We start from the raw sequence: 12,452 nt of genomic DNA, 5'->3' as shown, positions 1-12,452 counted from the left end.
TTTCTTTGGTTATTTATGGTTAATGATAGGGCTGGGTAAGGTTTAGGGTTGTCATAGTTAGGATTAGGGTTATCCTCTAACGAATGGCTACCCAATGAAGATAGAAATACAGGCACTGTCTGTGTGTGTTTGGGGGTGGGGTGGTGCTGCATCCTGTTCCCCTTCCTCTGGGAGCCTTCAGGCTGCTTGCTGCTTAGGCAGGGGAGTCACTGTGAACCACAGGAGCTGGCTGAGATTAGACAGACATCTTTGTGCTTTGTGATGGATCTATGTGCTAAGACGTCACACACAGTTTCAGTATGGTGGCTCCCCTGCATTAACAATCCCATCTACTATTGCCCCACTTACTTTCGCATGCAAACTTGAGGATTCAGACGCATATCCCGATTTACTGAGCGGAGTAAGTTTTGCTGTCGCTCAGCGTTACTTCGGACCGTCATTGGCTGTCGTGTGAACAGCTCCCTTCCCGCGGCCGCTGATTGGCCGGTCGGGGCGGAGCCACGGTCAGAGTCCCGCCCAGCGCCGGACTGGACGCCCGAAGCGGCGAGGCGGCCGGCTAGGTATCATCCCCAGACAGACGGCAGGTAAGCATCTTACCGCTTTATTGCCTCGCTGCTCTAAAAACCGTTGTTTTCCGCCGTGCCGGATGCACACTAACTATTTTGGTGCCGGTATATAGTGCTCGCTCGGTCCCATCGCTGTTTTTCGAAGTGTGATGATGCGTCCGGCGTGTTAAACCCTCTTCAGCCGTATCTCCCACTTTTTTCGTATATCCCGCTTTATCCTTTGAGCTTTGTCCGTCTTATCCTCTGTTATTTGAGCCCCCGGCACAGTTTACAGGTTACATCTGCATCTTGTGGGTGTATCCGTGTAAATCCGTGTGAACGCGTGTGAACAGTGATGCTGGGGCGTCCAACCATTGGCTGTCCGATTCCGACCCGGGCCAGCACGCTTCGGTACACGTTCTGACCCGGGCATCCGAGCAACCCTGCTTCGGTACCAGGTCTGATCCGAGCATTTCTGCCTCGGCACTATGCTTGGTTCTTAGGACACTTTTGCTTTGTAGGGCTATTTGTGAGACCGTGTATCGGTCCAGGCTGCGGACACCCCCGATCATGTCCCCCATGAAAATCCCCCTTCAGGAGTTTGGGGGGGCAGGAAGGAAGACGGCATTCCTCACTGAGGTGATGGGGGGGGTGAGACAGGAAGCCGTTGGGGGGGGGGGGTCTCTGGGGGCAGGCAGGATGGCATGGGACCCTGTGTATGTCTGTGTTTTAAACTCTGACCATTCAAAGTTTGAAATGGAGGTTTTAGTGTGTGTGTTTGTGTGCGTGCATGTGTGTTTAAGTTCCCCATAGATATGAATGGAAAGTCTTCACAAAGATTCAGTTACAAACCTGTGTGTGTGTGTGTGTGTGTGTGCCCCCCTTGCTGCCTAGCTGGGGGGCAGGGGCGGGGTAAGGAATGGGAGAATGCCCCTGTTGCTTTGAGAACAGGGATCTTTTGTTCTGGGAGATCTTTCAAAGGGGTCCCCCTTTCGGGGATTCTTGACAGGCCGGCCCTCTGAGGTGGGGGGGAGGCACAGCTGCCTCCCGTCTGTCTTTGATGAGCTCCCTGCCCACAAGCACGGCCTCGTCCCTGACAGGCCTCACACACATCTGTCATTCTCAGTTTTGGTTTGAATGTGGTTCATTAGGCTTGACTACTGTGATTACATGGAGTGACTGATCCAGAGTCCTCCTGCATCGCCCACCCCAATCTCCGCAGACAGCCAGCTAATCTGCTTCTCCAACTCTTCGCTGGTCATCTGGTTGTGATTGAAGAGGTGGGGGGTGGGACTGGGGGATTTGCTGTCTGCATTGTGGGTTTTTTTTGTTGAAAAGCATGATTGGAGAGGTATTCTTTAAGGCACAAAGGATTGTGGGAGGGGCCTTGGGTCATGCTGGTGGGGGCTGGATGACCTATACTTTACAGTGAGTGTGTGTGTGTGTGTGTGTGTGGGGGGGGTTATTTGCAACAGCTGGGTGGGGGAAGGGGGGTTACGCCCAGTGGTGATGGCGTTTGGAAACATCAGGCTTGCAGATTATCATTGTTTTCCCTCCTAATGCAAAGACAGGAAACTAGAGGCTGGACCATGGAAAAGGACGGGAAGCCAGAAGTTGGGAAGCAAAACAGGAAGTGGGGAGTTGTCACAGTGTGGTGGCCTGTGTTACTGGTACTCCAGCCTCTGTTATAGAATCGCATCACTCATGCCATATGTATCAGGCAGATAGGAGCAACCGGGGCAGAACCAGGCACAAGGGCTGGAGGTGACCAGTGATATAGGAGGAGTCTTAATGTTCTCATGTACCTGTTTTACATCATCTTCCATTGCTGAAGACCAGTTCCAATACTAACAACAGAAGTACAAAGGACAGCAAAAATTCACGGATGTTGTTGTTGCCCCGCCCCAAATGTCAAGTATACGTCGGTTGTATCCTCACCGAATGAGGCCAATCCCACGATTCATTGCACTGCAAGTTCACACTTGGGAGGCAAGGTAGCAAGACCGCTCTTTCCAAGACCACGAGTATGATCTTTGTGTTGTCAGTATTGAGAAACACCCCCTGTCTGTGTGTGTGTGTGCAGGTATCTTCTCCTGACATGTAGTGTTCAGGCTCCCATGATGCTTCCCACCTTACTATGGCTCGACTTGAGATATTTTGACTTTACGATGGTGCGATCGTAATGCACATTCAGTAGCCACATTTGAATTGTGAACTGTTCCTGAGCTAGCCATATACTGTGCGATACTTTCTACTGATGCTGGGCGACAGCATCATTCATGCAGCCACGCGTCCAGTCTCTGTAGCAATCATACACTATATAAGAACGTATCCTACTGTGTTTTTTGTGTTTAAACAGATTTTGCAGAGCTCATTATGTGTGCTAAACACCTGAGTATGCTGTTTCACATCATATTCGACGGGAGCATCTGCATTATAGTAACAAAAGCTTCATGGGAAACAAGGGAAGCTTCATACACACGGTCTGTCTGTCTGTGTGACACTATCACAGATACACTATATAAGGTACTAAGGATGATCCAGGGTGAAGGACAGACAAATTTCTGATTTATCATTTTATATATTGTCTGCAGTGAACTTTAATGATATTTTCCATGAGCTCTTGCAAAATATGCCATAAACCTGCCTGGATAAGCCTCATTAGGTGCAGGTGGGGGTAGGTCATGTGACCCCTAAGCCTGCATAATCTCCCAACAGGCTGTGCGTGTGCTTGATGCGACCATGCCCCTGCTAAAGAGGAGTGTGGAGCCCCGCTCCCTGTGCCAGGGTGCCCTGCCCGAGGCCATCAGCAGCGAACTTGAATGCGTCACCAACAACAGCCTATCAGCCATCATCCGGCAGCTCAGCAGCCTGAGTAAGCTCCACTCCCAGTGCTTTCTGCCAATCACAGCTGAGGCCAGCAGACCGTCAGCTATTCTTAATCTTTTATCTGTTTATGGCTTCTCAGCTGCTCCTCACTGCCCCCTCTAGGTAAACACGCAGAGGACATCTTTGGAGAGCTTTTCAATGAGGCCAGCAGTTTTTTCCTGCGGGCCAACTCCCTCCAAGAACGCATTGATCGGCTTGCCATCAAAGTCACCCAGCTGGACTCTACTGTGGAGGAGGGTGAGTTAGGGGTCAGGGGACATTCCAAACCTGCGGCTGATAACTCGCTTCCTGTGTAACCCTGTCTCTGTTCCTCAGTGTCCCTACAGGACATCAACATGAGGAAGGCCTTCAAAAGCTCTACCATCCAGGACCAGCAGGTGGTGTCCAAGGGCAGCATTCCCATCCCTGTGGCTGAGATGTACAGCTTCAGTGACAAGCCCCCACCCCTCAGCATCCTCTCCCCCTATAGGTACATCCCCCCACCACAGCCCCCCCACCCCCCCAGTAACTACGCATGTGACAGTAGTGGTGTCTGTCTGCAGGGATGACTGCAGGGATAGCCTGAAATTCTACACTGATCCCTCGTACTTTTTTGACCTGTGGAAGGAGAAGATGCTGCAGGACACAGAGGACAAGAGGAAGGAGAAGCGACGGCAGAAGGTGGGCCACAGTCTCCTGCTCCTCCTCCTCCGCTGTCCCTCCCAGGGCCCTGTGGGTCCAGGCCAGCAAAGAATCATACACTGTAGTATCTGCTGCTTCCCACTGGCAGGAGCAGAGGCGTGGGGTGGACAGCACGCTGCCACGGGAGGTAAAGAAGGTGCGCAAGGCTCGCAACCGGCGCCAGGAGTGGAAAATGATGGCGTTCGACAAGGAGCTGCGGCCAGACAGCTGCCATTACCGCACCGTCCACCAGGGAGCGGAGTCTGAGGCATCCCTGTCCCCCGACAGCAGGTCTGACACTCTACACCGTGACGGTCTGTATAAATAGCAAGGCCACCTCCCTAGCCATCGATCGGCGTGAAGGTCAGTTACGTGGGAGCCGTGACTGGCAGACGACCTGCTGTTCTGTGTGACAGTAAGCAGATATAGCCACAGTGCACCGTTACTGCCCGAAAAGCCAGAGGGGGCATGCAACTGCATGGTCGAGAGAGGCGGGTGCCCAGGTGGAGATTCAGAGCAGGAGTAAACCAATACAGCATACTCCAGAGAATAAAGGAGCGTATGGTGTATTGGAAGGCCCTAACTCAAATAGAACAGCCCCACAGTGATAAAATGATGTACCGGTGTGAAAAATAACTGGTGAGGATGTTCCCAGTAAGGAATCTGCGTCTCTGTCCTTAGATCACCTTTTATCTTTGCACATCTGCTGGCTATAGGTGGAACTGCAGCCTCAGCTACGGTCACTCCTGTCTTTCAAAAGCCAGCAGGAATATTCACACATTTGACACTCTCCCCTCTTTCTTTCCCCTTGTTCCCATGGCTCTGTAGGTCCTATGCCTCGGACCACTCAGATCACAGCTTTCTGGCCACGCCCAATCACGTGGGCCTCAGTCACATGCATCTGGCAAACCACGCCCCCATCACAGAGCATGATTACCACTGCACCACCGCGGGCCAGAGGGGCGGCACGCTGGGGCGACCACATCAGCCCCCGCCGCCTCCTCCTTCAGCGGAGGCTGTGGATGGCACTATGCCCGTCCCCCCCGTTGACTACAGGTACTCCTCTGTCTGTGTCTGTGTTTGTCTGCCTGTGTGTCTGTGTCTGTCTGCATTCACCTTAACTCTCCCATCTCTGTCTCTCTCTCTGTCTGACTGTCTGTCCTCCCCCCACCCCCCCATTCTGATATCCCCCCAGAATGTTTTCCGGCTCGATGCTCGAATTCTATGGGGCACCCCTTCCCCGGCTGCCCCCCGCCCCTCTCATACCATCAGCACAGACTGCCTTTGCTACACCCCCCGGGGGACTTCCTCTGCCCCCTTCCGTCAGCAGACCAATGGTGGCGGGTGCAAGCTATCTGGCCCCTCCTCCTGCCGCTATGGCGCCAATGGCGGCCCCATCCCCACCGGGGCCCCCATGCCCACCCCCTGGCCCTCCTCTACCTAGCGAGACTCAGCCAATGGGTGATGCACGCAGCGACCTGCTTGCTGCGATACGCATGGGTGAGTGTATGTCTGCCCGGCTGCGCATGTGCATGTGTGAGGTCAGAGCGTGACATGCCTGGTGTGGCCCCTGCAGGCATTCAGCTAAAGAAGGTGCAGGAAGAGCAGGAACAGCAGGCACGCCGTGATCCCGCCGGCAATGATGTGGCCACCATCTTGTCGCGCCGCATCGCCGTGGAATACAGCGATTCGGATGACGATTCTGAGCCCGGTGACGGTGCCGACTGGTCCGATTGATAGGCTGGGGGAGGGGAAGCTGTCCACTAGGGTCGCAGGGCCAGAGCCCACAGTGTCTCCATGATGCATCAGGTGTGAACAGAGAGGGCCTCTGCTGTATCTGAATGGCGCGCAGCACAATCTCCAGGGTACTCAACCATGGGCAGGAAGGACCCCAGCCTTGGGCGGACTCCCTGGCGTCCTCTGCAGCCTTTTGTGGGGGCAACCAGTGGACTTCAGCCCACGTGGAGGGTGGGAGAGAACCTAGTGCTAAAAGCTTAGTAATGCCTGGGGTTAGCACACAGCTGTCTGTGTTTATCAACATGCATATTTCCCGCTCTTATGTTCTCACATACCCTTTTGATGACATTTTCCATTACCAAAATACAGTTGCAAATCTCAATAACAGAAGTTATATAGTTTACTGGAGGACAGTAAAAATCCCAAGATGTTGTTCTTGCCCCCCCCCCCCCCCCAAATATCAAGGATCCATTGGTTGCATCTCTGCCAACAAGAACAATCCAAGAATTAATTGCACCCCAATACTTAAGAACAATAGTACGGAGGATGGTGAGAAATCCTTGATGTCCTTCTTGTCCAGCTCCTAATACCATGGATACATTGACTGCGTCCTTTCAAATGAGAAATATCCCACGATTCATTGTGTCCCAAGTTTGTACTTGGGAGGCAAGTTGCCTAGAACACAAGTACATTCTTTGCGTTCTTGGTTTGATAAATGCCCTGTTTTTACTTAGTGGTGCCTGGAGTTAGCAAATAGCTATTTGTTATCACTTAGCGACACCTGGGGGATCTGTAGTTTTCTCTTTGAGGCTCTGGTGTATCCCAGGCACGGTTAACACTGCTCTTGCTCTGCGAATATGAATGGAAGAAATAAATCAGTAACTGTTTGTAATGCACAGCACAGTTTAATACAAAATTAACAAGATCCTTTAAGTCAACTAACAAAGCAATAAAAGTACAATAAACACCTTGAAAAAAATATACACCACTGTTTAGCACAATATGGTACAACATCTTGGTTAATTAGTGCCTGTCGATTATCGGGTTTCATCTATTTTGCAGATATGTGGTCGGCGGTGCCGGTTCTTGCTGGGAAATAAAGTGCATCTCACAGTTCACTATGCAAACATCTACATACGATGCAGTTGCTGTGTTAGTCCATGGCTCAGTCGGCATACATCCCAGCAGCCCCTGTGCCCAGTGCCAATCGGTGGGGCCCCTACACTCCTATCAGTACTGGGAGGCCATTAATGAGCTCAGTGCAGGAGGAGGCAGTCATGTTTCAGTAGCTTAAAGCTGTATATACAACAGCCGACGGCCCCTGCCTTCAGAGGGGGAGTTCTCCCCACATCCCACTGGGACCTCGGGGGGCACAGAGTCAGGGTGGCTGGTGATCCCTCACTCATGGCAGATCATGGTCATGTGACAGGATCTCCAGGGAGACGCTTGCTGTCCACAGCAGGAAGCCTGAGTGCAGAGAGGCTAGCAGACGATCACAAGCTGGTGCATGGTCAAACACACTAAGAGCCGAATGGAGGCCAGCTGCAGGTAAATGGAGGCTGCGAAAAATAGAAACTATTATCATTAATATTACAAAATATAGAGACTCTTCTGGAAAGGTTTAGGTCACAGGCGGAGTTGTGCTGCAGTAGGGTCACTTCTGTATCCAAAAACAGCGGCCACGTCTATCCAAAAAAGCAAGCCCACGCTGGGGCAGGTGGTGGGAGAGGGCAGGACAGGAAGACGGCTGCATGTTCCCATGGAAACGGTGGTGAACTTACAGAAAAATCACAAGGTCAAGGGCCAAGGAAGCAGCATGATTCACCTGGCCAGCTTGGAGCGCCCCCTGCTAGGCTGGATGTGACAGCACAGAGAGAGTGATCAGGGTTGTCTTTGGGGGATGAGCCAGCAGGGGGCCTCACTGTTGAGCAGTGAGGTACTGGCTGTGTGCTCTGCTGCTCAGGCCTGGCCGCCCTCTCCTCCTGCTTCTTATTGCTCATAGGATATTGCTGTAATCTCTACAATATGGTGGTCAGACCCGTTATTGCTGGCTGTCTGACAGTTGCCATGGAAACATGGGATGGGTGGATCTTCAGAATAGCTGTGTCCAGGGCTGATAGTAAATATATGACTTGGGTGTGAGCTTAACTATAACCAAAATCCTGACCTTAAATACACGGTTTAACCCCAATCCCAGCCGTAAATGCAAGCATTGGGCATTTATTGCTGTTTAGTTGGTTTTCATGATTATTATCACCGAAGCAGAGAATCAGTCTAGCCCAAACCCGTCTGTTAATTTCCATGTGATCCTCCCGCTGCCCCCCAACTATCTGCCTGCCATTGTACTGAACCTCCATGCTCAACGGATCCTTCTGGAAGAAACCAGCATTGTGCCATCAGAGCTGCAGTCCCCAAGCCTGACCTGTCGAATCAAACAGGCCATGGAAGTACAGCCTCTGTCTGAATATCATTGAGTGGGATGCAGCTGCAGCCCCTCAGCGCCGTGACCATACCCACATTGTGCCTGCTGTTTTGTTAGAGCGCATCAGAGACTCTGGAATACTGATCCAGAGAGGAGTACAAAAATACTGTATGGTTAAAGACCCTCGGAAAGTACTGGGGAATAATAGGAATAATAGCGTAAATGGAATTGAATTAGCAGTTAGCTGGCGACATCAAGGGTTGCGGTTAGGGTTAGGGCACAGGCTGAGTGTGGCACCAAGGACAGCGGGTCACATCTGGGGACGGGCACAGGCTGAGTGTCGCACTCAGAGGGCAGGCGAGTCGAGCACGGGCAGAGTGTGGCACTAAGAGGGTGGGTGAGTCAGAGACCAGCACGGGCAGAGTGTGGCACTGAGAGGGCGGGGGAGCAGGGGATGGGCACGGGCAGAGTGTGGCACTGAGAGGGCATTTGAGTCGGGAATGGGCACAAGCAGAGTGTGGCACTGAGAGGATGGTGAGTTGTGGCTCACCAGCCTATTTTGCGCTTTCCCCAAGTCCTTTGATTTCTGTGCACATTTAGAGTGTAGCAGCAGCTTGGGAATGGATGTCTGCATCACCTCAGACATCTACTGCATCTGCCCACAGCATTTTGGGTACAGAGACTCTGACCTACTGCCCCTTGGTATTCTGGATATGGTGATACCTGCTTGTTGCCCCTGACCTATTTGACTACAGGGATTCTCACTGTCCTTTGGGATTCTGGGTATAAGGACCCCTGCCCACCACCCCGCGGCATTCTGGGTATAGGGATTCCCCCACCCCGCGGCATTCTGGGTAGAACTCCCGCCTGCTCTGCCAGAGACATTCATAAACAGTCAAAGCCTCACAAAAGCAAATGATGCAGAAGCCTAAACCTGCAAGTATGTACATGATATTGACCCCCTCGGTGTAACAGCCTAAACCTGCGATTATGTACACAATATCGACCCCCCTCCCCAGCCTCCATGGTGTCACACGTCGCTGGGGGTGCGTGCACGTTGCACGCTGTGCGGCACACAGCCGCAGCATGCCAGCCACACAGCTTTTTGGATCTCCTGGTTACGAAAGGCATAGATGAGTGGATTGATGACAGAGTTGTAGGTGGCGGGCACCAGCGTGGCGTAGGTATACAGTGGGGGGTACGTGTAGTCGGCCACCAGCGCATAGACAGTGAAGGGCATCCAACAGGCAGCAAAGGTTCCCAAGATGAGCGCCAATGTGGACACACCCTTGCGTGTGGTGACGTAGTGCGGCGTGGCCGCCAGCAGGTGGTGCTGCAGTGCGATCTGGTGGGCGTGGTGCATGACGATCTTGCAGATTTGCACGTACAGCTGCAGCATGAGGCCGAAGAGCAGCAGGAAGGAGACGCTGAGCACAGCCACGTTGTTCTTGGTGAGTGGCCACACCACGCTGCAGCTGGCTTCCTCCGCCAGGCAGTTGACGCCGGTGACAGGCAGCAGGCCCAGACCCAGCGAAACAGCCCAGAGCAGCAGCAGCATGACATGTGTGAAGGTCACCGTGCGCTCCGAGTTGTAGGTAAGCGCGTAGTAGAGCGACAGGTAGCGGTCAATGGTGATGGCCAGCAGACTGAAGATGGAGGCCGAGAAGGAGGCCACCACCAGCCCTACAGTGAGCAACTGCGCCGGGTCTGAGCGCAGCAGGTAGGCGAAGACAAAGTGCAGCACCAGGCCCAGGCCAGCGAGCAGGTCGGCCAGTGCCAAGCTGCCAATCAGCAGGAACATGGGAGCTCGCAGACCTGGGTTCTGCCAGATCACTAGCACCACCACAGCGTTCTCACAGGCAATCAGTGTGCCTGAGATGCACAGCACCACGTCCCAGGGGTTCACTGGCACAGCTGCGCCGCGCACCGTGGGTGTTGTTGTGGGCGCCGTCGCAACATTGACGTTCCCGGCTGCTGTCCCCTCGCCGGCCCAGGTGGGGTCAGGGGCTGTCCAGCTCGGGGTGACTGGCACCGACTCACTCATAGTGCCCCCCGTCTGCAAAAAGCAGACGGTGTGCCATTACTTATCAGGAGCTAGGGTCAGGGAGATGCTCAGCAGATGAATGAATGGATGGATGGACAGTGGATGGATGGATGGACAGTGGATGGATAGATGAATGGATGGATGGATGAATGATGGATTGATCAGGAAGGGATGGATACATGAATGGAGCTGCGATGAAGATGACAATGACCTCTACAGATCAAGGAATAGCACCAAACCTTTAAAACAGCTCCTTAATAGTTTCTAAATTATTCTAGCTGTCTAGGCAAGACAGACGACAACGAAATTCGTCACAAAAGCTCAACGTCGTTGTCCTGCTATTGGCCCATATCCACTCAGTCGTGCACTAAATGCGACGTTCATGTGTGGTTACACACTTTCCGCCGATATTTTCTGCGTGGTGAACATGACATACGGACTCGACTAGTGGAGGCGGTAAATTCACACACAACGCACACGCTTCCTATAGCCGGCAACTCGATAACCGCTACACGCCTTCAGCAAGCCTATGTCACACGCAGCATACACACCCTCTGTCTGGAAGAGGCATTTTAACGGCTGATTAATGACACACTAGTGCAACAAATACACAGTTAACATGTATGTTTGCTACGGGCAACCCAAATACTTGAATTCAAGCAGTCGTACAGTATACACACATTACATATAAATGCACACAATGACGCTCACACACGCTTACATGAGCCCTATATTCATCCAACTTGCTCTAAATTATATATATGATAAAAAAAGTACATAATGATCAATGTTCGGATCTTCGATATTTCCTTTAAACACGAAGCCTCTGATGAAATTTCTCAACAATGAGGATCGCAGGAAACCGTATTCAGTGAAAATATATATTTATCATATAATTATCAGGCAGACACAAAAACCAGAAATAACGATTATATCAAATATTATATTAAAAGACATTGTCCGATCCTGCCATAGACAAACGCTCTGGGGCGTTTTATCTGTAACTTTCCCGCAGCATCCTCCTCCCCTACATCTCCGCACTGGATGCTGCACATCATGCAGAACAAACCGGCCATTTCGGCGGCGATGCGGCTTCGTGCGTCCATTTCAGCAGTACATGTAATATGAACAGGGGTTTGAATTAAGATCTCCGACTGTCTGTCATTCATACTGCGACGTACCTTGGCTGTCAGCGGCGAAGCGCCGGCTCTAAATGCCCGCTGGAGCTGGTACTTCTTCCATGTCAGGCAGGGCGGCGGTTCAGGTGGGAGCGCAGAGCCGTAGAGGAGGCTGCGACCGGCAGGAGGGAGTCCTTTGTGCGCAGAAAGCAGGACACGATATGTGTCCGATACGTGAGCAGACCCACCGACTGCGACTGTGCGAGCTGCGGAGGGTGGGGGTGCCCGAGACACCGTAGACTGAAAATCTGAAGCCCCCCGTAGGATGCGAAACAAGCCCGGGTCCAGCCCAGCACACTGATGGGGAGGGAAGGGTGATCTTGAGGTCGGAATAAACCAGTCACTGGCTCCCTATGGAGAATTAATGCCTGTATGTGTGTCTGTGGGTTTTTTGTACCTGCTGGTGTATCTTTGTCATTAAATATGTGTCATTAAATGTGTGCGGTGTGACACACAGTCTCTGACACACAGCTGTACACGGGGCACTGACAAAATCTCTGACACACAACCGTATATGGGGTACTGGCACACAGCTGTATACGGGGCACTTACGCACTGGGTGTGACAACATTGCAACATACACCCCGTTACTTTTATGTCTCCCCATTTATTTATTCATCAGTGCACGATATTGTATCGTCTTTGTACTTTGTCTTGAAATTCTGCCCTTTGTGTTTGTAGCTGTGCAATTTGTGTTCCATTGCTGAAATATACAAACAGTTTTCTCTCTGGGAACATGTGTACGTGTAGTCATGAACGACACGTCACCGAGGCCGAATGCAACACATTCTGGATCAAGGCATGTTTTTCATAATCCTACTTAACACATTTACTGTCTGTTTAATGCTATGTGAATGAGAAACAAAAGAACGAGGCCATTTTTAATACGGCAATCAGGCGACATGAGACCAAACCTTCCTTCTCTTGCTGAATTCTGTTGGAAGCATCCAGCGTCTATGCTATTTTTTGGTTAGTCA

The 12,452-nt window shown here is 51.9% G+C and overlaps 2 protein-coding genes across 4 annotated transcripts; one reads left to right on the top strand and one right to left on the bottom strand.

Annotated features, from left to right (window-relative positions):
- The first annotated feature begins 208 nt into the window (after window positions 1-208).
- wasf3b (WASP family member 3b) lies at window positions 209-6,723 on the top strand. 2 transcript variants are annotated; one of them, XM_023845159.2, is made up of 9 exons: window positions 209-584; window positions 3,264-3,420; window positions 3,514-3,671; window positions 3,750-3,903; window positions 3,977-4,094; window positions 4,204-4,385; window positions 4,923-5,150; window positions 5,290-5,594; window positions 5,671-6,723. In XM_023845159.2, exons 2-9 carry the CDS (start codon window positions 3,368-3,370, stop codon window positions 5,829-5,831), a joined length of 1,359 nt encoding a protein of 452 aa, XP_023700927.1. In that variant the 5' UTR covers window positions 209-584; window positions 3,264-3,367; the 3' UTR covers window positions 5,832-6,723. The 2 variants fall into 2 exon arrangements, with proteins under 2 accessions (XP_023700927.1, XP_072567499.1); XM_072711398.1 differs by having other exon boundaries at window positions 212-584; window positions 3,537-3,671.
- On the bottom strand, window positions 6,717-12,449 carry gpr12 (G protein-coupled receptor 12). Of its 2 annotated transcripts, none has more exons than XM_023845230.2 (3): window positions 12,390-12,449; window positions 11,479-11,772; window positions 6,717-10,309 (listed from the first exon to the last, which is right to left on the bottom strand). In XM_023845230.2, exons 1-3 carry the CDS (start codon window positions 12,420-12,422, stop codon window positions 9,284-9,286), a joined length of 1,353 nt encoding a protein of 450 aa, XP_023700998.2. In that variant the 5' UTR covers window positions 12,423-12,449; the 3' UTR covers window positions 6,717-9,283. The 2 variants fall into 2 exon arrangements, with proteins under 2 accessions (XP_023700998.2, XP_072567500.1); XM_072711399.1 differs by having other exon boundaries at window positions 11,479-11,609; window positions 12,390-12,436.
- Window positions 12,450-12,452: the final 3 nt, after the last annotated feature.

Source organism: Paramormyrops kingsleyae, chromosome 4 (assembly GCF_048594095.1).
Source record: "Paramormyrops kingsleyae isolate MSU_618 chromosome 4, PKINGS_0.4, whole genome shotgun sequence".
Lineage (NCBI taxonomy): Eukaryota > Metazoa > Chordata > Actinopteri > Osteoglossiformes > Mormyridae > Paramormyrops > Paramormyrops kingsleyae.
The sequence above is the reverse complement of the archived record's forward strand: the minus strand, read 5'-3'. Positions and strand labels throughout refer to the sequence as shown.

What these genes read in the sequence shown, in the direction of transcription:
- wasf3b (XM_072711398.1), top strand. Translation starts at nt 3,288, where the DNA reads ATGCCCCTGCTAAAGAGGAGTGTGGAGCCCCGCTCCCTGTGCCAGGGT. An exon ending in TCCCTGTCCCCCGACAGCAG is followed by an intron (nt 4,386 to 4,922) that starts GTCTGACACTCT and finishes ATGGCTCTGTAG; the next exon opens with GTCCTATGCCTCGGACCACT. An exon ending in GCTTGCTGCGATACGCATGG is followed by an intron (nt 5,595 to 5,670) that starts GTGAGTGTATGT and finishes TGGCCCCTGCAG; the next exon opens with GCATTCAGCTAAAGAAGGTG.
- gpr12 (XM_023845230.2), bottom strand. Translation starts at nt 12,422, where the DNA reads ATGCTTCCAACAGAATTCAGCAAGAGAAGGAAG. An exon ending in AATTCAGCAAGAGAAGGAAG is followed by an intron (nt 11,773 to 12,389) that starts GTTTGGTCTCAT and finishes CCTCCCCATCAG; the next exon opens with TGTGCTGGGCTGGACCCGGG. An exon ending in CTTCGCCGCTGACAGCCAAG is followed by an intron (nt 10,310 to 11,478) that starts GTACGTCGCAGT and finishes TGCTTTTTGCAG; the next exon opens with ACGGGGGGCACTATGAGTGA.